The sequence below is a fragment of the Harmonia axyridis genome, chromosome 4 (assembly GCF_914767665.1).
Source record: "Harmonia axyridis chromosome 4, icHarAxyr1.1, whole genome shotgun sequence".
Classification (NCBI taxonomy): Eukaryota; Metazoa; Arthropoda; class Insecta; order Coleoptera; family Coccinellidae; genus Harmonia; species Harmonia axyridis.
In genome coordinates, this window is record NC_059504.1 from 42109759 (window position 1) to 42135807 (window position 26049).

At 34.4% G+C, this 26049-nt stretch overlaps 2 protein-coding genes and 1 non-coding gene across 4 annotated transcripts; all 3 read left to right on the plus strand.

The window, feature by feature from the left end:
- Positions 1–234: 234 nt before the first annotated feature.
- LOC123677553 lies at positions 235–20065 on the plus strand. 2 transcript variants are annotated; one of them, XM_045614135.1, is made up of 4 exons: positions 5297–5576; positions 13580–13667; positions 15416–15765; positions 18084–20065. In XM_045614135.1, the coding sequence occupies exons 2-4, from the start codon at positions 13635–13637 to the stop codon at positions 19948–19950; spliced, it is 2250 nt and encodes a 749-aa protein (XP_045470091.1). In that variant the 5' UTR covers positions 5297–5576; positions 13580–13634; the 3' UTR covers positions 19951–20065. The 2 variants fall into 2 exon arrangements, with proteins under 2 accessions (XP_045470092.1, XP_045470091.1); XM_045614136.1 differs by lacking the exons at positions 5297–5576; positions 13580–13667 and adding an exon at positions 235–383.
- LOC123679401 lies at positions 1623–1697 on the plus strand. The gene has a single exon (XR_006747411.1). It is a non-coding gene; the product is annotated as a small nucleolar RNA SNORD71 (small nucleolar RNA).
- A 3993-nt stretch (positions 20066–24058) lies between the features above and the next one.
- LOC123677554 (dTTP/UTP pyrophosphatase) lies at positions 24059–25576 on the plus strand. Its single transcript, XM_045614137.1, has 4 exons — positions 24059–24277; positions 24638–24876; positions 25045–25197; positions 25317–25576. The coding sequence occupies exons 1-4, from the start codon at positions 24188–24190 to the stop codon at positions 25450–25452; spliced, it is 618 nt and encodes a 205-aa protein (XP_045470093.1). The 5' UTR covers positions 24059–24187; the 3' UTR covers positions 25453–25576.
- The last annotated feature ends 473 nt before the right edge of the window (positions 25577–26049 follow it).

Consider the following 26049-nt stretch of genomic DNA (forward strand, 5'->3'; position numbering starts at 1 on the left):
GAACATTCGACAAGTGGAAAATCGAAGACGGCGCATGCGCACCAATGCAAATCCCACACGGACAGCTCGCAGAAAATTCAAGAAATAAAAGGGGCGCAAAACCCTTTGTTAGTCGCTTCGAATCCACCGTTTGGCAGACCGCAGCGGAGCGATACATCGATGTTTATACGACGTTTCGTGCCTCGTGCGCATGCTCAGGGTGCTGCGGATCAGTAAACTGCGATCCGGAGCGGCAAGCGTGCTATATAAATGTGCCATGCCGCCTCGATGGGAGGCTCAGTTGTTTCTCGATTCTTCTTGCCGCAGCCTCGAACCTGAGCCTCCTCCTTCTCTCCGTTCTATACATTTTTGATTGAACGTGGTTTTTGTAAACAGTCATCTAGGTAAGTCTAAGTATGTCTCCTAGACTGCCTGCTGCGTTTTTTCCGGAAGAGAGGAGCGCGAAATAACAACAGAAATGGGAGGCGCGTTTGAATTCTGAATTTTTTTTTCGCGCTGAAATCAAATCGTGGTTTCCATGCTCCAGTTTCGAATGTCTCGAAAGCTCTGGGAATCGACTAGAAAGCGGATCGATCGTTGCAATCGGTTCAGATAATCGGATTTTTGTATCCGAGTTTTGAGTTTGAATCGTCGGGTGAAAATTTTTTTTTTAAAACTGAGTCGATACTGAAATTCTGTTGTTATTTTTTCCTCTGTGAGCATGAAGAAAGATCTAAGCTTCTGTTGTTCGTTTTTAAAATCCACGATTTTCTCTAGATATTTCGCGATTTATACTCAACTTCACCACCTAAAGCCTTTCGCTCATTGGGGAATCAAATTACTTTATCCTAACACATAGACCTCTTGATTATTCATGCAATATATCGACGGAGCATGACTTTAGACTGAATAATGAATCCCATTTGATTTTAGTTTATTATTTTCCCCTATAGTATTCAAACTCAAGAAATTGAATTAAAAAGTCTGTCTTATTTCATTACATTGATATTGCCATCTTGATATCACAGTCTGTGAATTATAGAGCCTGAAATCAAGAATTTCGAGAGTTACGAATTCCAAAAAATTTTGTTAGATATTTTCTGGGATAGATAAATAGATTTTTTTGATGGGATGAAGTATTTTATAGTAGATTATAAAATTTTAAGCAATAGTGTAAAATTTGGAGTGGTTTTAGATAAGCTGTTACGTCAGGTGGAAGGAAATAATAAATCCCCAAGTGTTACTTCTTGAAAAAGAAGTTTTTTAATTTTTTCTAACTATAACTTTCAGCACCCGAATTTATTGCAAATTGAAAAATTAAAAAATATGCAAAGTTTTACTGTTTACTTCATGTTCAGTTTCAAAATAAATCGTAAAAAACTTAAATAAATTTGTATCTCATACAAGCGTAGCGGGAAAATATAAGGAAATATCAAAGACGTTGTTGAGAAGGTGATAAGTTATCACGGATTGATATTACATACAGAGTGTTTCGTTCGATAAGATAAAATTGTCAAGAATTTTTGCTCAAGCGAATTCGACTGAGTACGGTTTATTCACATCAATAATTATCGTCATATCTGTTATTTATTAATTAGCGTTCCTCGTATATTACAAATATTCAACACGATTTATTAGGTTTACGTTTTTTCGAGGATGAACCTTTAGAGTCGTCCAATAGAAAATTTTTCTATCCCTCTAAAATCGAATGAAAAACTCCTTCATATTCCAGACCATATCTATCAAGATTAGTCTCATTAAAAATGATACAAAAATTGATTAGTATATACCATATTGCTAATATCTAATCAAATTTGAAATTATTAGTCCTTTGCCTATTTCCTGCATGAAGTCACAACCTGAATGGTTTTTGAGTTTGAAATTTTCGAAAATTTTATTGGAATTTCGAAAAAAAACTCTGATCAAACTCCGTATTGTGATATACTTCAAACGAGTTGAGATATTTTGCGATAAAAAAAATATTTATGCATAGTTGGTTCTGAATTTGTATTTATTTCTATAAAATATTAAAGAATAATGTGAAACAAAGAAGACTGAATTGTGTTGAAATGGTTTCAAAAATTTTCTCAAAAAAATTAACAAGGGAAAATTAAAAATTCTGAAGATTGGTTTGAAAAAGAAAATTTTATAGTGACAAACACCTTTTTCAGTTTCAGAGATATGAGATATTTTTCATTCTATTATATTCGTTTTTAGCAAAATTCGAGAGTTTATTCGTATCAATTGGTCTTTTATTGATTTAAAATGGTATTCGTTTTATTTGTTATCCATTTCTAGGGTTGTTTGATTTTATTATCTTTTCACTTCTGTCCTAGCATTATTTCTTTAGTTCGATTGGTTTAAAATTGAGGTCCTTGTCAACTTGTTCATATAGTCTAATCAAAGTCTCTTGATCAATGAATGGAAATGCCAATACATCTGTTCCTTAGATGTTTTGACACACGGGATAAAAAACCGGGGAAAATTGATACTTACTGAAACGAGCTCGGCGAAATTCGTCTTGTTTTTTCCAAAGAAAAAATTCATTCTTTCGAGTTTTTTATGGAAATAGATTTTTTTGCCAACCGTCCGGGAAGTGCTCACTTCCCGGACGCTTTTTCTCTGAGAAAGTAGCATTTCCCGGCCTAGTCCGGAAAGTACGTACTTCCCGGACTAGGCCGGAAAAGAATCATAGAATCCATAACAACCGAGATAACGGCTGACAGTTCATATGAAATTAGTTGTCAAAAATTTGCATGTTTTTTATCACAATCGCAATAAAATATGGAAAGCAGCAGCGATAGTGTTATTTTACATGGTTCCCGAAAAAATATTGTACGCAACACGCCCGAAAATGGTTTTTTTGGACTCACAGACTTCCAGGACTCGCTCACGCTCGTCCTGGAATATTGTCTATTCGTCCAAAAAAACCCTATTTTCCGGACTTGTTACGTAAATTACTATTCTGAATAAATTCTATATATTTTCTTGTCTCTAACAATTCCTTTTTCCGAGTCTTCTTCATATTGAATAAAAACATTAATTAATTTAAATGGTTTTTCAAACCTATATTTTCAATGTGGCCCCAGCTTTTAGATTTCTGAAACTTTCAAAATCTACCAATAGATTTTATAGATATGTGAGAAAACTACTAATGAAGTCACACTGGCGAATGCTTCAGTCTCTCGGCGCTCGAGGAATCCCCTCATTTAGTCTAAGCGCGCACGAGATTGCAGAAATATATGCCGTGCGACGCGTGCATATCAAGCTCAAGTAATATCAAGTAGCTTGATATCAAGTCAAACTCGAGTAGGTAATTTTTCACGAGCTTGATTTTCAAGTCAAGTAGCTGGTTAAAATGGCTAGCTACTTGTCTTGATGAATCCCTAGTAGGTACTATTTGTGTCCAAGTACTACCCCGTCTTGTATTTTTGAAATGAATTATACCCAAAATCTATGGTTTATTGAGTATTATTGGTTATAAAATCTGTACATTTTTACTACCTAGCTGTCAATAAAAGTCTTAATTGATCCCCATAAATATCAATATAATTTCGAAGTCGCAGTAAGTGAGGTAAAAAATGCAGGTACATTTCGTCTTCAAATTGAACCTGTGACAGCGCTAGAGGGGTTGTCACTTGGCCCTTAATTGATGCTGCTTCTCCCTGGAATATCGTATGAGCAAAAATATGAAACACGAATATAAAGTAAACTTGTATCTAGAAATCTTGGCCCTCCTAAAAAATTCTGACCCCTCCTTGTCCCTTCCCAATTCTTGAAAGCTGGCGTCGTCACTGAATTGAACAAATTCAAAACTCAATAATTTTTCTGTATAGATTTTGATTTTCCGTAAATTTTCGGTTGGAAGTATTAACAACACAATTCGTTCAAAAATTTTGAAAAAAAAAATCTACAAAATTTTTATTCAGTACCCATCATTCCACATGTTCTACGTACATGATTATAGCAAGCACCATCACCATGGAAAAGTTCATTGTATTAATTTCGCCAATAAGTAGATCTATCTAAATTCTAGATGAAAGATCTGAATGACTTCAAAAGAACTGACAAATCGTCGGCTAAGAGTGTAAATCTGCTATGTCCATAATGAACAATTTCACAGGAGACCAAAAAAACCGTACAGTACAGTGTTATAATAATAATAATAAGAGAGTTTATTCATGAAAATACATTCAATAAACTCTATTGAATGTATTTTCATGAATAAACTCTCTTATTATTATTATTATAACACTGTACTGTACGGTTTTTTTGGTCTCCTGTGAAATTGTTCATTATGGACATAGCAGATTTACACTCTTAGCCGACGAAATGCAATATTTCGAGTGACATCAGTAGCTGAAAATTAAGGATAAGCCAGCATGGAAATACATATATCAATATTATGCACTCAAAAACTTAATATACATCAGTATTGTAACCTTGAATATATTAACTGAATATGATGCTTCTATATTAATTGTTTTATGTGGGTTCATTTCTTGAAACTCTTTACCATTGATACTAAAAATATTTTCCCAAGATTTTTGTATATTGTATATAGGTACCTAATCCAAATATGAATTAAGGAACTTGCATGTACTTTTTGCTCAACATTCTATCTCGAGATTTCTCTCAAACGTTGAAATCTAACGGTTAAATTCTTTGACTCAATAAAACACATTCAACGATGAGATATAAGCAATGTAGAAAATGTTCAGATTTATTTCCTTTCAAGTATGATCCTCACAATCGAGGAACCAATTTCAATATCTCTAGTTTTTAGTTCATAATTGGAAGTTTCTGCAAATTGAAATATAAAGATACTGCACATTGTACAATATGGTTTATTGTTTTCCCTTGAGTATGTATGTAAAATATTATATGTGTATTTGAAGAACTAATTCAGTAACTTGATGACCTACAATCAGGAAGTTGGAAATATGTGGAATGGCCTCATTAGTTTCCTAGTTATAAATTTTTGAAAATTTTCATTTGGATTCTGAAAAATCTCGGGTTGTAACCTGGCATTAATAAAACCATTTTGGAACGGAATGCAATGAAGTTCAGATAATTAAAAAAAAAAATAACAGAAACAACAAAGTTTAGTGCAAAATTCAGTAACCTCAGATCAGACGACTTTGTTCATCTACCTACAAATATTTTTTATGCAGGTACCCAAAGTTAATATCTGGCGTTTCCCTTTCATTGGCTCACTCTGTATACAACAGCTCTAAAGCAATTCCATTTCTACCGTACCCTCGTTGGAAACAGTCATTGCCGCATGCGCAGTGGCACGAATTCGTAACATTGGCATCAGATTAGTCAAACCGAAGTTTCACGTCAAGTCGAATACGACGGAGTGAATGTATAGCTTTATAACTTGACTTATCCTTAATTTTGCCCGCTTCCTCAAAATGTATAATAACGATGTCAAGGATTGTGAACTGTTCGAAGTGACAAGTTGGCCAGAACATAAAGCTATCCTGTGTATTTTAAGTTAGTGACCACGAACTGGAAGTCTTATACATTTATTGTTGTTATTGTTGCCTGCCTGTTGATTTATGATCTAGTGATTGCCGCGAAGGTAAAATAAGGTAAATATTTGGTGGTTTCTGTTGGTCCTGGGTTTTGCATTCCTAACGAACTTAGATAGACAACTTTAGATACTCATTTCCTCACAATTACATCATAACACTGGATATTTTTCCACTCTAACTCTGTTTCCCATGATCGTTCATTGTGTACCGTTGACTAACGTATATAATATCTGGTTTATTAAAATGTGTGATACTCCTACCTCCTGAGCCGGACTAATCTGGCCTTTAAGTGTATTTCTGTGTGGCAACATTCTAAAAGGAGGAAAGTATGAATACTATAAACAACTTCCTCCAATCTTTCTGTAAACGATAATATGATTGCATATTGTGTGGGTAGATCTAAGGTTTTGGCTCAAGATTATATGATAGAATTCGTTCTTCTCTATTTTTAAAGTTGCCGGCGAAGGAATACGAAGTATTTTTGAAATGAAACAATCGTCATTTAAGAGGTGATTCATTCACCACTAAGTTATTGGATCATCATTATTTATCAGAGGTATTATACGTTTCTTGTTATTCTGTCACCTTTTATGTTTACATCTTGGTTTTTGTGTACAGAATGAGATATAATTCGAGGTGTCATTGTTCTCCGAAGTATTGAAACTTGATAGCTCTAAACATAAGAATTGTTTGAAATATTCCTTAATCAGAAGTAACTGAACAAAATAATACAGACTGATCTCGATGCATGTATTTAAAAAATTTACTAACACAAATGGTGGATGCGCAAATGTTGAGTGGTGGTGAGCCGAATATATTAACGATTTTGTGGAACTTTCCGAGTTATCCAGAATTAATGGATGAGAGGTGAATCTTGAATGACTATAATTTAGGTGATGGTTGAGTAAAGACATCTTATTTATTGTTTCAAAGAAAATGAGTGATAACTCTTAACATATGGTCAGGCAGAAATTCGATATTGTTGTTTTCAGCATGGTATTTAGCCTTGCGACTAAGTAGGCTATATTCCACTTGGTATTGAATGGAAATTGAAGACATTTGTTAGATTTTATCGAGAGGTTGGCCAAGTGGTGAGAGCTGTTTTCCAAATCTGGACAATGTAGGGGGTATGAAGTTTGAGGTCCAGGTTAGGAAAAAATTGTGGATATGTAACCAATCACTGTTGGATAAATCATTGTTTGTCGTCCGAAACCTACACTACAACTAAGTTCAGAGCTTCTGAGAGGTCACAAAGGCCTAGAATGTGTATTTGTTGATAATCATCGAATTATTTATAATTCAACTCTGTATAAAAGAGATTCGTTAGACAGCATGATAAAAATAATGTTAATGTTCAATGAATGAAGTTCAAATCATGTAATCAGACTCGATTTGCCAGTAAAAAAGAACTGAAAAGTTTTAGGGAAGTGTCAAACCTTGTTGGATGACAGAGATAATATTCAACTAACTTTGCTTGCAGTGGAACACAGTAACAAGACCCACACAGAACACAACATCCAAGCTTCTAAGATATCACGCATAGTCCTTGGAGAGTCTGTATGTATGCGGGGATCTTCAGTGCAATGATATTGAAAAATATTAACCGTTCAACGTTTAAATCTTCTATAATTTTTATTCATTCACTGATTTCGGGGATTTTTTCATTTATGATAACATACCAGCGCATCCGCCAAATCGCAGGAAATTCCGTCAAATGCATATCGATTTCTGAAGGTAATTATTGATGGTTGTAGACTAGTTATTATTCAGAAACATATCGAAATACAGCTTCAAGTGAACAAGGACGTTCATAGTTCAGATCATTGAAAGCAAGCGTCAAAAAAGAATCCATATTCTATCGATTTCAAATTCATTAAAAAAGACATTATATCTTGACTTAATTTGATTATTTTCGCAAATGGGAATTAGTCATGAGTTGAAATTCAATTTGAAAATCTACGCATACATATTATAAAGAAATAGACACCGACAGTCATGGAAAAATTAGCATGGGAGATGGGAAAAGGGTACAGAACAACAAAATACATTTTTAATTCATTTGCCTATCTGTATATTTGTGTTCAGTAAATGCTAATCTTCGGAACTATTGCACGGATTCCATTGCGATTTTTAGTATGATTAAAATAAGCTTTTGGAACATCATTCAGGCTTTGTTCGATTAAAATCGGATAGATATGAAAAATGTTATGGTCATTTCACACGAGCGAAGTCGCGGGCTCAATCTAGTATTGAATAAATAGGGTATTCCCGACAGAATCCTTAGATCCTAACCTAAATGAAAAAAAATCATAAACATGGGCTTGTTTTGATTTAACTTAAATTTGGCAATGGTATTCTAATTCAAAATTTCCATCGTGTGATATGCTAATATCGAATGCAAATCTACAGGGTTTTATTTTTTTCTGGAACAATGCCTGCTTCTTTCCTCCAGAGCTATTTTTTGCTATACCACTAGTGGTTTATAAAAATGTGAAAAGAAACTCTGGTCCATTACTATACTTTGGGTTTCTTGTAGTTTTGTCGCATCTGCTACTGATCTCGAGAGGAAAATCTCAAATAACTGTGTTGTAATCCACGGGATTACTTAATCCAGATTAAGTATCACAAAATACATTATCACGAAAATGTAGGGCTACAAGAAACACCCTGTATCTCGAAAACAAAGTGTTTGTTTTTTTTCTCGAAATTATTCAAGGAATCTCTCATTTTCTTTTGTACCTCCAATTTAGGAACACCCTGTATATTAGTACAACTACATAACATTTTTTTGGTATAAGGTGAAGATTTAATGTTGATCATAAATGAACATGAATCGAATTCAGACGATCTGTATCCAGATTCACGTATTTTGGTGTATTATTTTATGATGCATCATCCTTTTATCCTTAGCCGCCTACTCTGTCATGTCTGTTATTACCATTCTCTTATTGACCTCTGTATCCAGTACAGTCAAAGCTCCTTATTCATAGTTCCGTTATTCGCTACATCGCTATTTGCGATTGAGATTGTAACCACTTTGTGTAATGGTGGCGGATTTAATACCAGATATTTGCTTCTGATCGACCATAGTCAATTTGGTTGAATGAAGTTCGATGCTTGATTGTAGTTGCTAAGATCACCAGATTCCTATATGTTTCTCATGCTCAATACTGAACCTTTTAAATCGTTCAAAAAAACTCTGTATGCGTATGCCATCTAGGGATTTTTTTTAGGTAACTACAACTATCAGTGGAAAAGTTGATTCTTTTAATATTTAACCATTTTTTGGTTCAATTTGAGGCTCATTTTCACGATGATAGTAACTCTCGGTACTACTATCATGATGGTATTACTATCATGATGGTGCCACATCGGTAGTACTATCATGATGGTGCCACTGTCTTCGTGAAAATGAGCCTTTAGTGAATATTTCCCTCCTGTCAAAAATTCTATGTATCTGGAGAACAATTATCGAAAATTACAGCGATAATTGCATTGTAGGAAGCGAAACTGCACTGCGATAATTGTTCTGTTCATAGATGCTTAGTTTCTATGCATCTTACACAGTTCGAATCTATGGCAATTCCATTCTACATCAGTTTGACAGGTGATGTAACAGTTTATTCGGGAAATATTCCCCCGAATTACACTCGTGCATCAAAATGACCGGATAATTTCGCATTCCAGCGTGTTTTCCTTGAAAAACTGCATTCGGTCATTTTCATTTTCGGAGAAAATGAACTCATGCAGTTTTTATGACAACACGCTGTCATGCAAAATTATCGGTAATTTTGATGCACTTGTGCAATTACTTACGATAATGATAAGATGAACGGAAATCACCTTGTAACTGATGCATTTGTTTTGATGCCAACATTCGTCACTCCTTGTCTGACGGGACACTATAGCAGTAGCGTAACATAATTTGATTCATTTCGAAATTATCAATTGATGCTCAAAAATAGCTTACAATGTGATTTATTCATGAAAATTCTTTCGTGTTTCAAAAGGGTAAATTTTTTTCACAGTTAAATAATTTAGCTATTGTGAAGTTATGAAAAAAGGATACCTGATGAAGCATTCAACAATCAAATCAGGATTCTCCTATATGTAATATTGTGGGTTTTTGCAACTGTAAGAGCAGCTCTGGAAAATTGTCTTTCAAGAGGAGCTGAAGATGCTGGCGTTGATTAAAAATCCTTGTTTGGCCATTCTGGCCAAGTTTGGAAAGATATTTCTGAAACTACCAAAATCTACCAATAGATTTCGTAAAAATTTGAGAAAACTGCTAATAAAGTCACACTGGGAATGCTTCAATCTCCCGGCGCTCGAGGAATCCCCTTCTTTATAGTCTAAGCGCGCACGAGATTGCAGAAATATGTGCCGTGCGACGCGTGTATATCAACTCAAGTAATATCAAGTAGCTTGATATCAAGTCAAACAATAAATATCTAAAATCAATTCTAGTCAAGCTCAAATATGTAATTTTTCATTGATTGACTTGATTTTCAAATCAAGAAGTTGGTTAAAATATCAAGCTACTTGGCTTGATAAATCCCTATACACGAAACCAAAGTGGTTCAGAATGATTCCCAACTTTAGTTTTCAATCAATAGGTTTTCATATCTAAGATTCGGTGGTTGAATTTATGGTAGTTGTTTATAGAAAACATGAAATGTATATTTTTATGCTGTTTTGCATTTCCGAGTACTGAATTCGGAATCTCCATAAAAAAAAAACTTCATATTTGCCTATTTAAACGTTTTTATTAGACCAATATTAACTAAGATTACTATTGAGTAAAATATGAACAATCACCCTGTACATAATAAGAAAAGTATAATGGTGCGAATACACTTACTAATAACATTTTTTTCAAAAGTATCATAGTCTTTTTCCCCGAATTCTTCGAATGATATTTTGAAAACCTGATTTGGAATTGTATACCTATCTGCGTAAATAAACATCAAATATTTGGGATATTCATCATGAAAGAGAAATAAAAAAGTTTCGTCTCGAATTTCCATTATTTTTCACAAATGGAAATTACCTAATCAAATAATAATTAAAGACCATAACACCAGGAACATATTCGATATTTTACAATATAAACTTCTGAATTCTTACGCTGCCAAAGACGTGGATTCGTCTGACGTCATTCCTACGTAACATCGTACTAGCGTATAGCATTCGTCAAAGCGTAGGTCAATACTTATTTTTATCTGCAGCAGACAGCAGTTTACTGATGAGTGAATGTTTGGTAAACATTCTTAGAAAAAATCATCTGAATTTTACTCATGAATTGGAATTGGCATTTCACATTTTGTTATTCTGACATGGAATATTTTGATTATTTCGTTAAAAGCTTAAAATTCGTCAAAGATTATAATATGACGTATTCTTATTGTTTTATTATTTTCAAATATAATTTTTGAAATCGTAGAAGTAAAATTTTTGAGACGCCGTAAATTTTCGTTTTGGCTACGCACGTAAATAAAACACATTGTTATCTAGGATATCGGTCCAATTTTTATTCCAATATGATGCTTGGACTTTGCCATTATGTATGGAATACAACATCATTCGATTGTCCTCCGCATGATCCCTTAGAAGACTCGATTCTTGTGAGGTAATTTTCGATGACTCGACGGCACATTTCGGGCAATATCTCACCAATAACTTGGCGGATGTTGGTTTTCAGAAAGTTATTAGTCTGAGAATTATAGGCATAAACACGATTCTTCGCATAACCCAACAATAAAAAACCAAAGGCGATAAATCACAAGATCTTGGTGGCCAATACACTACGCCGAAACGAGAATTCACGAGTCCTGGGATTTTTTCTTGAAACAAAGCCAAAACGGGTCGTGTTTGGTAGCTCGTTGCGCCATCTTGCTGGAAAAATATCTCTTCCAATTTCATATAAGTAATTTCAAATGAAAAAGATCAGTATTCATTTGGCTACAGCGATGAGAATTGACGTTTTGAGTGACACCATCATGCAACAATTTTGCTTGTTTTCATAGACACCTAGAAAAAAATGTGCTTCATCACTGAAGAAAATTCGTAGCGAAAAATCATCATCCAAACGTTGTTGTTCAAGCAATCAGCACATTCTCTATGGTTAACTGGCTTTAGTTATTGTGTTAACGGAACCTTATAAGGATGGAGATGCAAAACACGTCATAGCGTAACGTGAGAGAGGCCCAAATCTTGTACGCACCGAGAAATGATAAATTTGCATCTTCATCAACTTCACTTACATCAGCAATATTTTCGGTCAAGAGTGTATTTCAATGGTATATGGGCCTTCAGACATCAGTAACAGATCCTGTCTCTACGAATTTTGTCACTTTATTATCAACTGTACTCTCAGATGGCCGATTATGTCGATCATAATCTACGCTTATCGTACTTACTACAAAATCATTATTTTTGTTTTCACAAGTTTCACACGTTCAGAAGTAGATAAACAATCCATAGCTAACCTTCAACTAAACATATGACGCTTTGGATGACAGTTTTGTTTGACATATGTCATTGAAAGACGGCTGTGAAATCCGGACTACAACATAGATAACGCAGTATACAGGGTGAGTCTTTGACTTGTACATATATTTTAACCGAAGGTTCTTGAGGTCAAAAGAAACACTTTTTTCATTTACCATTTTTTCCGATTCGGCCCTGTTAAAAAGATATAGCCATTTTAAATTTTCAAAATGAGCTAATTCACCCCTGAAAACCGGAACACTGAAGTTTTCTCAAGCATAAGATATACCTCTTGAACCTTGGAAATAAGCTACTAAATTAGAAAAACCATCATAAACTCACGTTTAACATTCCATTTGTTGAACAAAGTAGTGTTTATAATCAAATAAATGAGTTATTCCAATTTCGTTGACGCTAAAGATTAAATATTCTTCTCTTGATTTCTATTTCATTTTCGATAATTATAACGAATTGAGCTCGCTACCACCCATATTAGCTCTGATACTCATATCCATTCATTCATTATATTTCATTTATATGATATCGTTGTTTATTTTTCGTGCAAGAATTAACCTTAAAATCTCAAATAAATAATATTCATCTATGAAAGATCTAACACAGACTATAGTAATCTGTGGTTTTAAGTTTGAATTTCAAATTTCGAGTGATGCCAAATATAAACACAGCACGATTTTCAACAGCCTGTATCTTTTTAACCGGGCCGAATCGGAAAAAATGGTAAAGGAAAAAAGTGTTTCTTTTGACCTCAGGAATCTTGGGTTAAAATATATGTACAAGTCAAAGACTCACCCTGTATACCCATGAATTTATAAAAATGAAAAAAATTAGAAGTATATTGTAGTAAGGTCATACAGGGTGTTTCATTGGAAAACGGAAATACTTCACAGGTGCATAGGTGGCACCAAGGCGGTTCTGGAGATACCCCATTTATTGGATCTTACTGTCTTCGTAGCCGAGATACAGGGTGTTTTATGAATTTTGCCCGTTTCTTTTTGAGGCCATATCAAACGAACCACCCGGTATATTTTCTTCATTTTTGGCAAATATGTTCCTAATTGAGAGCCCAAACCTATCATGCAATAACCGCCTTGAAAATCCAGGTCCGGGTTAACAAAAAATTATGAATCGTTTGAATCCTCGTAACAACACCCTGTACATCGGAATTTTGAAAATATGTTTTAATATTCGGAAACACCACTAAAAACTAAACTGAGACGTGTACTTCAAATTTTCACGCAGACAGTTTTACTGCACAAATTTTCAACGTAAAAGTGAAGGTTTTAAGAACTTGGATACCTGAAAGTGGTTTGAAGTGACTTTTAACAATGAATTATCAAAAATATTGAATGCATAATTATTTCAAGATTACTTTGTAATTCCCAATGAAACACCCTGTATAATGAGTAGTTCCACTTCTAATAGTTCCCGAATTAAAAAATTTTGAAGATTTTTCTATAAATATGAAAACATTGGATACTATTAGCAGCATTTCATATTTTCAATATCGTAATAATTGAAAATTTGATTTCTCATTATTGAATAACTTCCAGGATTGCAGAATCTGCAAGAGAAATATTGCCTAAACTTTCAAATCAATGGAACCCGATGATCTCTTGTCCTACTGACCGAAATCGCAAGGTGTGTTTCCAATAAACTATTTATTCGCACAGACTGGCACGAGTGATAGTAAACTATTGCCCACAAAAAACGAAAGTATAATTTTCATGCTCCATCGTTGTTGGATACAGGTCGGTCACCTTGAACTGAAAGGACGTTGAGGCAACCCAAGTCCGAAATTATTAACAAAAATTGCTAATAAAAAACTATACACTGTGTCCGTAAAGTATGGAACAAATTCATTTTTAGCTAAACAGACCATTTTAAGAAATAATCCTGAAACACGTCGATTTTTTATTTCAATTTACTGTATTTCAAAATAATAATCTAATATTTAGGGTGAATAACTTTCGAGTAAGGACGTCACCGACATTTTTTTTTTAAATGGAACACCCCCATTTTGTCTCAATTTTCCGATTGCTCTAGCTGAGCTGATTCCAAAAATGTATCACATGTTGATTCCAATTGGTACAGTGTGGACAAAAATACAATAGTTTTGTGTGTGCTCATAAAGTAACGCGTAACATTCTTTCTTTATTAGTTAAATTAACAATATAATCAAAAATACTTATAACCTATCGGCAATTGGTTTACATGTAACACCCTGTAGTTTGTTACATTTTCAGATTAAAAAAAAATGAGCTGTTTCCAAACATGTTTGGTACTTGTGGTCTAGCAGACAGAATATGAAAGAAATTATTTCTTATTAATTTGAAAAAACATAGTCGTCTAGTTTTTTGTGAAATGTCATTATTTGTTTAGTAATTTATTGGTGTTCAATGACAGTTTAGTACTACAATATTTTTGGTGTTCGTGAATCGTTTAATTATTGCTTAGATTTAATTTATTATTTTTGTCCACCCTGTGCCAATTGGAATTAACATTTGATACATTTTTTAATCAGCTCAGCTTAAGTAATCGGAAAATTGAGACAAAATAGGTGTGTTCCATTTAAAAAAAATGACGGTGAGGTCATTACTCGAAAGTAGTTCACCCTGTATATTAGATTAATATTTTAAAATACTGTAAATTAAAATCAAAAATCGACGTGTTTCAGGATTATTTCTCAAAATGGTCTGTTTAGCTACAAATGAATTTGTTCCATACTTTACGGACACAGTGTACACTTGAACTTTGAGGAAACCATGCAAAATTTTCAATGCACTATAGGGCCAGTTGCACCATTTGCCTAAATATTGATTAAAAATTTAAACGTTGATTACTCTATGATTTCTTAAGAGAAATCATAAATTAATCGACGTTTAAATTCTAATCAATGTTTAGGCAAATGGTGCATATTGGCCTTAATGTAGAAATTAATTGAAAATTATAATTTATTTATTTCCCTTTTATAGTAATAAAAAAATATAATATTGGAATACCTTTTCTAAAGGCCAGTTCCACCATTTGCCTGAACATTGATTAAAATTTAAACATTGATCAATTTCTGATTTCTCTTGAGAAATCATTGAGTAATCAACATATAAATTTTTAATCAATGTTTAGGCAAATGGTACAACTGGCCCTAAGTTATTTATACTCTATGTCTTCTAGATATTATGCCCCCCTATCAGAGTATCGTCATCGAATTTATCGATACCTCTATTTTTTCGACATCAAAGTATCTCCCGTTGAATTGACTTTTTGACCTCTTCACTAATCAATTGTCATCAATGTCAAAAATAATATTTTAGGTTTCGCCATACTCTCATCCCCCTCACTTTTAAAACTAAATTTTTCCAGATCTGTACATTTCTTATTTTTTCCAGAGAATGCCGGTTGAGGAAGTTGAGGTGCTCGAACAAAACGAACCTGTTCCTACAGCATCAACAGGAAAAATGTCGGAACCAGATATAACTAACAATTTGTTAAACACGCCAGGAGAAATGGAGGAGAAGGTTCATATGAATGAGGCATCATCTTCTATTACCGAAAATTTCGACTGTTCTAGTAGCAATACTGGTATTGAAAGCGCGACACTAAGTGAAGACACACAAATATTTGAGTTGAAGGAAAAGGAAGTTTTTTTATCGAATAGACTAATTGAAGTAGAAGGGGAGGATTCAGCAACGGAGAGCTTACAAACTTTGGAGGAGGAACAGGAAGAACCCCATGACAGGTGAGATCCTAACTTTATTATTTACTGTAATAGATCTTTAAAATAGTTCGAAGATATAACTTTTCACAGAATTAACAAAAAATGTTCATGCGGAATGTAGTAGCTACTTCAAAAATCGTAGACTCTAAACTTCAAAAACTGATCCATGAATTTTAAAGGCTGAAAATCATACCTTTGGAAAAATTCATTAATCAAAAACTTGATTATATGCGAGCAACCATAAAGTGAAAGGTGTTGTCATACGATGATACAGAAAACAGAATTTCTGACCCCAAAAATCGCTATTTTTGGAATAATCTCTGGTTCAAAACTCGCAGTGTGATATTTATATTGATTTTTTTTAACGAGAAGTAAAAAATTTTCCGTATTTTTATGTTTCTTGAGGTGTTTTGTATGAGCAAATGATGAATCATTGAGTACAATTCAGTGGAGTCAAATAGGAAATAATTCATTTCTCAATACGCTCTATTAGTGATGACGTAACATACCGCCATTTTTGGTTCTCCTGTCAGTGTTCGGAATCCAAACAAACAAATTGTTATTCAAATTAGTACGTTGTCGTTGAAGAAATTGGCTTATTTTGATAAATAAGATTCTTAGCGAACGATTCTACTATTAATTGATAGACAGAAGGCACGAGATTAATGCCAGTTAGTTCGAACTTGAAGTTCAACTTATAAAAACGGCTTTTTACAAAATCTGGGGAATGATACAGGATTCAAACTTACTGGTATTAACCTCGTTCCTTCTGTCCATCAATTAATACTGAAATCGTTTCTCAAATATTCTTATTTATGAAAATAAGCCAATTCCTTCAACGATACCGTACTAATTTGAATGACAATTTATTTGTTTGGATTCCGAACACTGACAGGAGAAACAAAAATGGCGGTGTGTGACGTCACACTAATAGAGCGTATTGGCGGTTTCCAATAATATTCAAGTTTGAAACATATATTGTTACGATTATACAGAATACAATAATCTCACAGTGAAGTTTTTTAGTTCTGATAGTTCTGAAATTATTATTTTCTGGTATTTTATTGAAATTTCGAAACGAATAATTCCATTTTAAAATTCTGAAAGAATCGAATCTGAGAAGTACTTGCATGTTGAAAGAATTACATTCTTCAACGAAATTTTATTTCTCTTTAACGTCGTTGCGAAAACGAACGTTCGAGATCACTAACTACATTTCAACTCACTTGCAATGAGTGACATATTTTTTGGAGATGACAATATTGCTTTCTCATTAAACGCAAAAAAAAAATTGCTAGGATAAGAATTTGGGTAGTTTATATCTTTCACTGAAAATTTCATGATTCTGGGAGATTGTATAAAATGACAAATTCTTTTCCTGAAAACATTGCTTATGTTAATGAAATAGATTTTTTTTTATTGACTTAACAAGGCTTAAAATGCTCTAAATATGCATAATATACAATACCCCAAGTCCTGTACCGTCATTCACAATAATTTATAATTAATATTAATATAACCTATTATCTAGGTAATATTTTATCATCTATACGGCAAATCATTTTACAATGATCCATTTATGTCTTCTCAAATTATCAATATGAATGAAAGAGAAATAATTCCAAGTAATCAAAAAATATATACATATATAAAAGCCATCTGCAAAATTCCACTCGAATACCTAGCCCATATCTTTAGTTTTTCATTATAGACTTTATTGATGTTGTTCAATAAAAAAAAATCCTTGCGTAAAGGTGTAGGTGTTTATTCCAATCCTAGTTGAGTACCACTATTATCGATAACAATATTGTCATCACCAGAAACTAAAAGTTAGAAACTAAATTCAAAATGACATCATTCTAAGAGTGTAGTTATTTCAATCTCAGTATGTATAAAGAATTAAGATCTTATCTTATTGAATCATGAGCTAATAAAATTACGTGATTTCTATTTTTGGAAAATGAAAACTTTCTTGTATTTACTGCTGAAATCGGGACCTTGATTCGAGCCCAACTTGTACAATGTAGAAATGTTCAGTCGACGTCAAGCCGAAATCGAGTAAATAGGTCAGGTCATAATAGTTATTATACAATTAAAAAAAATCTAAGATATGCATTTCGAAAATTATGCACATTTCAAAAATTAATAAAATCTACCTTCTATCTACTTTTCAGTTATTCTTTTGTTATGTTGTCCCGAATACTTCAAACTGTAATGTCTATCATTTTAAAAGTACATAATTCATTTATCCTGTTACCCGATTACGACTTGACGTCCACTTCATTGATACAGAACCCTGTATATAATTCCACCATAACATTATTTTTGTGCTCTTTCAGATCTGACGGATCAGATTCAGGATTGGGCTCGGAAATTTGCGAGGAACGACAAGAAATATCATCGTCGACCGATGTTCTCGAGGGTAGCGACTCAGAAACGTCATTTTTCGCCAGGATGCCCATCGAGGAACCTTGTCCAGAAACCAATGCATCTGTACCAGAACAAATTATCGGTCCCGATGACCTCTCCTCGGATGAACACGCCATTTCTACCAGTACTGGGGAAGTGTCGTTAGAACAACAACCGAAAAAGAGCAACCTGAAGAGAAAGCTGTCAACCGACGATGAATCCGGGCCGAAGGCTAAAAAGAAACGGGGTATAAGTTTCGACAGCGTCACCGTCTATTATTTCCCCAGAGCCCAAGGCTTCACCTGCGTCCCGTCGCAAGGAGGCTCCACGCTAGGCATGGGGGCCTACCACACCCACTCGAAAAAATTCACAATCATGGAACACGCCAACGAACAGAGGAGGATTCACCGTCAGCTGATGCAGCAGATGAGGAACAAGAGCGCATCTAACCTGGCAGCCGCCACCTCCAGCGAGGAGAGTGAGAGCGAGGAGGAACCAAGCGACGCTTCTGAGTCGGAGATGGACATGGACAACTATTACTTCTTGCAGCCGGTGCCCACTAGACAGAGGAGGGCCTTGTTGAAGGCCGCTGGGGTTAGGAAGATCGAGTCGTACGAGAAGGACGACTGCAAGGACATAAGATCGTCCAGGGAGTTTTGTGGTTGCGGTTGCAAGGGTTACTGCGATCCGGAAACCTGCTCTTGCAGTCAGGCTGGAATTAAGTGCCAGGTAGATAGGCTTAACTTTCCTTGTGGATGTTCCAGAGATAACTGTGCCAATTCTTCTGGTCGGATAGAGTTTAACCCGGTGAGGGTGCGAACGCACTTTATTCATACTCTGATGCGGCTAGAGCTTGAGAAGAAGCAAGAAACGGAGGAAGCGTTGAAGGCGGAGGAAAAGAAGAACCAGCGGAACTGGATGGAAAACGAGAGGCTGAACATCGAGTACAAGGAGGAGAAGACGAAAAACTGCCGTATTATGAAGTTCTCCAATGGACCTAACGTGAGGAACGAGTTGGGGGTGGAAAGTTGCATCCACGACGGTAGCTTCACGAACCTCCACTACGGAGCGCCGGGAGAAGGACCTGGAGGCCTGAACCCCCCAGGGTTTGGAGATCTGCCGGCTAGAAGCGACTCTTTGGATCTTTACTCGTTCAGGGAGGATTGCTACGGGGAGGATTCGACACAAGACGGGAGCGCAGTCGATATGAAGCATGCCTATACGTCCGCGCCAACTCCAGGTCACGGCTTCCAGTTTTCCGATCCCCGGTTTTCCGACGGCGTTTTCCTGGCGTCGGCGTCCTCGTACCCCGCCCCCAATCAATACTCGTACCATCCCGGCTTCGCCGATTTCAACGCGGTTTTCAACCCTTACCCCGTGTACGGCGATTTTGCCGGGGAGGGCACCAAGAGCGGTTTCGCGTCCGAGAGCTCGCCGAGTTGCAGTTACGAACAGTTGTTGCCGAACGTTGGCGACGGTTTCGGCTCGGAGAATTCCAACTCGAAGGAAAATCAATACACCAGCTTGAACCCCGTGGAGTCCAATAATAAGATCGAGTCGTTCTCCGACCTCATCCACGGCCGTTATGGCAGCTTTGCCACGTTCAACGAGAACTTCGTGCAGGGTTTGGACAGTTCCGAAGACGTGAACTCGAGCGGCGTCGTCGTCGAAGAGGCGGAAAGTGCAGAGAAGAATGAGGCGGTTAGTTCGAACGCAGTAACGGACAATGCGACGGAATGCGGTGATAATTTCGGGGAGATAATCAAAAAATCGATGGTAGAAACGGTTTCTGCTTAGCTCTGAAATTTTTTTAAAATTGATATGATTATTATTATTATGTTTATCTAGTGATTATTGTAAATGAGATTTATATGAATTGTAGAGAATATTGGATTAAAAGTGTTTTAATAAATGTTATATATTTTCAGGTTTAGAACTACTACCATAGAGTAATAAACATAGAGGGAGTAAACGCAATTTTTACATGTCCCCAACATTAGTCCAGTATTTTACCTGGAAAAAATTCCGAACCTATTGAAACTTCTACAGGTTGTTCGGGGATGCTATGGCATGACTCTGTCAAGTTATCCAACACGAGGACCCTGTGCTTACTTGAGGAGGGCCGAAGAACCTCAACATTTTCGGACTTTTTTCAATTTTTTGCTCATAACTTCTCAACTAAGTAGTTTTCGACCAGAACGTTCAGTTTCAAAGTTGTAGACCATTAAATTCTCTACAATTTTGTATTCACAGACTTTTTCGCAAACTCAATATTAATTGAGATACAGTCGATCAAAATAATTGTCCAGTGACTAAAAAAGTGGGGTCTACTGGAAAAAATTCCGAACTTGATGAAACTCCTTCAGGTTGTTTAGGGGTGCTGTGAGATGATTCTGTCAAGTTATCCAACGCGAGGACCCTGTGCTAACTTGAGAAGGGGCTGAAGAACCTCAACAATTTCGGACTTTTTTCGGTTTTTTGCTTATAACATTCAACTTAATTAGTTTTCGACCAAAACTTTCATTTTCAAAGTTATAGATAATTGAATTCCTTATGATTTTGTTTCCCGAAACTTTTTTCTAAACCTTATATCAACCGAGATACAGCCAATCAGAATTAGAGAAATTTTCTCAAAATGTCAAAAAATGACAAAACACAAAGGTTTTGAGCCTTTAACTAACAATTACCAGCCGTTCTATGGTAATTATAGTAATTACTCATCAATATGGAAATATTGAACATAAGGAGGTGAAGGGGGAAGATAGCTTTGACTAAAATTCTATGTTTATGTGAAGAGTAGTATTTCAATGTTATTGTTGCATGTAATCACCTTACTGTAAATTCCTATCAACCCATAATTATTTTGAACCTTAATAATTAGATCAACTGGGTTAAATCAATAAATAATAACCAAGAATAAATTGAAAGTCCGAAAATGTTGGGGTTCTTCAGCCCTCCTCGAGCACAGGGTCCTCATGTTGAATAACTCGACAGAGTCATCCCACCACACTCCCGAACAATCTGTAGAAGTTTCATCAAGTTCGGAATTTTTTCCAGCAGACCCCACTTTTTTTTGCTTTGACTACTGGACTATAAATTTGATCGACTATATCTCAATTCACTACAATTTTGTGAATACAAAATTGTAGTGAATTTAATGATCTACAACTTTGAAAATAAACGTTTTGGTCGAAAACTACTTAGTTTAGTGATTATGTGCAAAAAACTGAAAAAAGTTCGGAAATGTTGAGGTTCTTAGGCCGCCCTCAATTTAGCACAGGGTCGTCATGTTAGATAACTTGACAGAGTCATCGGTAGTGTCATCGGTTGTTTCACGTCGTTTGGCGTGCTTGAAGTTTGTTTTCTGATATATTTAGGTAATCATCTCAATATATTTTGAGTTGATATGAAGCGCTGTTTCACTACGGGGCATAAGAAGTGCGTTCTTTGTGGAAAAACTCGCGAATTGAGTGAAATATCGTATCACTGATATGTTTTCATTTCCGCACGCTCCATGTAAAATTTGATAGTTCACGTTGGGGACAAAATTTGCTTACTGAAATTGACATATGCTCCCTCTATCTATGTTTATTACTCTGAGACTACTACCTACTGAAATAAACAAAGGGTATTGAAAATACTAGAGAAGCACTCGTTGTAGCCGATCTAGATAAGGGATTGTATTTATATGATCTGATATTGTGCAATTTTCTTCGATATTCTGCGCGTATTCTCTATGTTGCTGATTACACAATCCACATGGAATTTTTAATCGAATTCAAACTAGTTATTTCACATCTTTATGTGGAATTTCATTGAGATCGAATCGGTTATTTTAAAATTAATAGGAAAATAAAATTTACAAATTCCCTAGTTGGTTTTTCACCAAACGCGACATTCGGGATCCGAACCTACCTATAATATCTCCTGAAATACTTCTAGGAGGTTAAATTATTGCCTAAGTAATGACTTCCTAAAAGCGACATTTACCTAGGTTTGGAATGCTCTTAATAATGTGGTAATGCATTAAAATTTTCAACTCCATCATTAAAATGGCTTTTCTGGAACAAAGTTCATTTCAAAATTGGAATATGAGAATGTTTACCAGACCTTATCATTAAAAACTGACCGTTTTTTTTTTGAATAGGCACCTAAATTTGTCGGAGGCAGATTATTTTCGATTGGCCTTCTTTATACTCAACGCATACAAAATATTCACAGTTGGAGTATACCTATTGCAGCCCAAGATGATCTTCATTGCTAGTACAAGACATCAGCAATACTTGAAATGAGACACAATAATAGATTTATAAATCAACATTTTGTCCAGTAGGATTGAATGAGAAATGATATTCATAAATTTTTTTTTGGATAACTATTCAATATGAGAAGAAAAATTTCAAATATTGCCATATAAGCATTGTATGAAGAATTTTCTATTCTTTATACAATGCTGTAAGCAATTGTTTCAATGATTTCATTTATTGTTTGTAGAATATTTACTGGTCTGAATTGTTTAAGTGACTTTCCAATATTTACGAAATAGGTTGCGTGAGCGATAACCATACACTTACCTACACACTATGATATTTGGCATATTTCATTAATCAACAATTTCAAAATATAAAAAATTATTCGACGTACAAATTCAATATAGGTACAACATTCTTGTATTCAAACTTTTCATTCCAAAATTGTTAGTTTGATTGAAAAAATAATTAAATATCCCTATTGACCAGACGTATTGATTACCTACTAGATCAAATGGACGCTTGAAATCAAATATGCAGTTTCATTGTAGTTTTTTCAATTCCAACATGCTGTATAAGTTGTAGGGTTAAGACCAAAAATCTCAGGAAAGTCCCCACGTTAATTTTATTGGTAGTATCACCTCTTAAAATATTTCGCATCAATTCAAAAACAGCCTGTATATTAAGTCTAGTAATAGTAGAAATTTCTTCGTTACCTATTATTATCATCCCGTACCTAATGAAAAAAAATCTTCATAAAGGATCATTCATCCAATGTAATTTTTACTTTTTCTGATACACATATGTCACAGTTTTTCGATTTAATCTCTTTTTACTGTCATTTGAAGAATTCTAGTTTCTGTAATATGTTGAATGAATATGATATCAGATCATAAAGAATTCGGCAAAGTTCGAATAGGTAATTTTAAATCTAAAATGAATGTTGAATAATTGAGCGATTTATATAAGAAATTCTAGACTTATTACCATCCATGTATACTCAACTGTTGAAGATTCTACTAATTTTTCTGAAGCTTGATATTTCTGATTGGAGATACCTAAATAATTTCAAAAGATAGATTATCAGAAAAATTGACTTCCAAAGAATGTTTCATCAGTAGTTCGATTGAAAAGGCATCTTGATCAATCATTAAGAAAGCATTCTTTTTTTTCGAGTGGTCGACATCAGAAAAGATCGCTTTATTATTTCCTCACGATGTATGACTAATTTTGGAGCCAGAGGTGGTCTCAAAACAATGGTTTAACTCACTGATGACGAATCGGTCCTTAAATTGTATTATGTCCGGCCGTAAACACGATAACTCTGGAATAGAGAGAACAAAAAACTTAAAATTATCAGAGTAGGCTACATACAGATGCAGAATATAGATAGAAGGAACGGAAATTATTAAATGTTCTAAGATGCAGTATAAGTATACTAACTCTTTGTCAATAATGAATGAAATATGAATCAGGTTTGAATTTCGTTCAAATTAATGAGTATATTCCAATATAAGTTAAAAACTGATTGGAATCATTGAAACGATGTATTGAGCCAGCCGATGCTAAAGCGACCTCTAGGCACAGGCTGCCCAAAACGGATTGACTTAGTTTCGGTATTCCTCAATAGATCACGCTCGCTGTGATGTATTTTTTGAAGTTATAGTAGGGTTATCTTGATTAATCTATGATTTTTGCAATCCCTTTGGGTATAATTTCGTTTGATTCACATCTAATGTAATTTTGATTCGTTATAGAGCTAAGAAAATCTAATATTTGATATCATGTTGGAGCCTCTAGTGGGAAAACTTAATAAAATGAGAATTGTTCTTGCTAGCAGTTCCAAACAACGTGAAACTCTTCTCAGGAACACAGTAAGTAAGTTTGATTATAGATTGCGCTACTATAGAATGTTATCTTCATAGTTTTTCAAATGTTGCTAATAATTTAATATTATTTAGGGTTTAATTATAAATCCGGCAGCAATACGTTCTTATGCTTTGTATTTCTTACTTCTCTTTCTCGTGATAAACTGAAGACGTCCTTGGAAAGTTTTGGTAAAATCTCAGACCTTACACACTAATTATAATTATATTAATTTCTCTTCTTATTACATCACAAATCCTCCACCTTATCCCAAAAAATTTCTGATAGAAAGAAATTACTCCTTATTTCATCTTCATTAATTATTTTGATGAGTTTATAGCGATCGCTGATTGAAAATTTTCTTTCAGGGGTTGGATTTCGAAGTGTATCCTTCGAATTTTGCGGAAAATTTGAATCCAGACGACTACACTTTCAAATATTTTGTGGAAACTACTGCTCAAAGGAAAACGGAAAATGTTTATGAAGAATTGAAGAATGATGAAAAGAAGCCTGATTTGATTATAGGAGCAGATACAATGGTCACGTATTGTGGAAAATTGTTCGGAAAACCAAAGGATAATTCAGAAGCTAAACGAATGATTAAAGAGTAAGGAAAAATAGAATTTCTGATCGATTTATACATATTATATTCATACGAAGATAACTCTGAGATTACTTTCAGTTTGTATTTATGTTGAACAATTGAGCAAACTCATATATCTATCTTGCTATCTATCATGTTATCAGGTTATGAATCAGGTCCATTTTTTTTCAGTCTAACCCAGAATGATAAACCCCATGAGGTTTATACAGGAGTAGCTATATGGTATGAAGGAAAAATTTATACATTCTCCGAAATGACTAAAGTACATATGACAAATTTGACAGACGATGAAATAGAAAATTACATATTGACTAAAGAACCGATGTGAGTATTTGACCTGAGTAAATTCAATAGTCACAAGAATAAAATATCTACAGCCCGTTTCTTCACACATATACATATTTCTCAGAGAGTTTGTTATCACTTTTTGAAATATTTTTTAGGGGCAAAGCAGGAGGGTATGGAATACAAGGTTTGGCTGGCACCTTTGTAGAACGGATCGAAGGTGATATAAATAATGTTATTGGTTTGCCTTTGTGTCGACTTGTTAAGGAATTGAAACAGATTGTGACATTATAGATTAATTCAATGAGACTTTCTGAGAAAAGTACAAATAGTGCAGCAATAGTTGAAATTGATGCTTTCTATAGTTCATTGAGACATTTCTTTTATAAATAGAATGAAATATCAAATATTAGCAGAATTGGCAATCTATTCCTTTAAATAATGAAATACTCATGTCAAAGTATTACTACATTTGTGATATATTTTTGAAAATAAATAATTGTGAATATCCTTATAATATATAAAGGCTTTCGAAGGTAATTCGCAAATATGTAAATCATTCCATTTCATTAATCTTTGCAAATATACAATATGATATCCCTTACAAGATTGTACTATATTCAATGGAAAAAAGAAATCTAATACACCTACCATATGGTGCCTTATTTTATTATTTTCAATGAAAAAATATGACTATTATGCCCAATTCATTGAACAGTAATTTATGGGAATTTGTCTTTAGCTCAACTTAGGTTGAGTTGAACAGGTGATGTACTTAGGTGCATCACTGGACTCCGCCTATTCTCACATTTCTGAGGTTATTTTTTTTCTTTGTAAAATTATTTGTATTGATCTTGTATTGTGGGAATAAAGTCAATTATTATTATTATT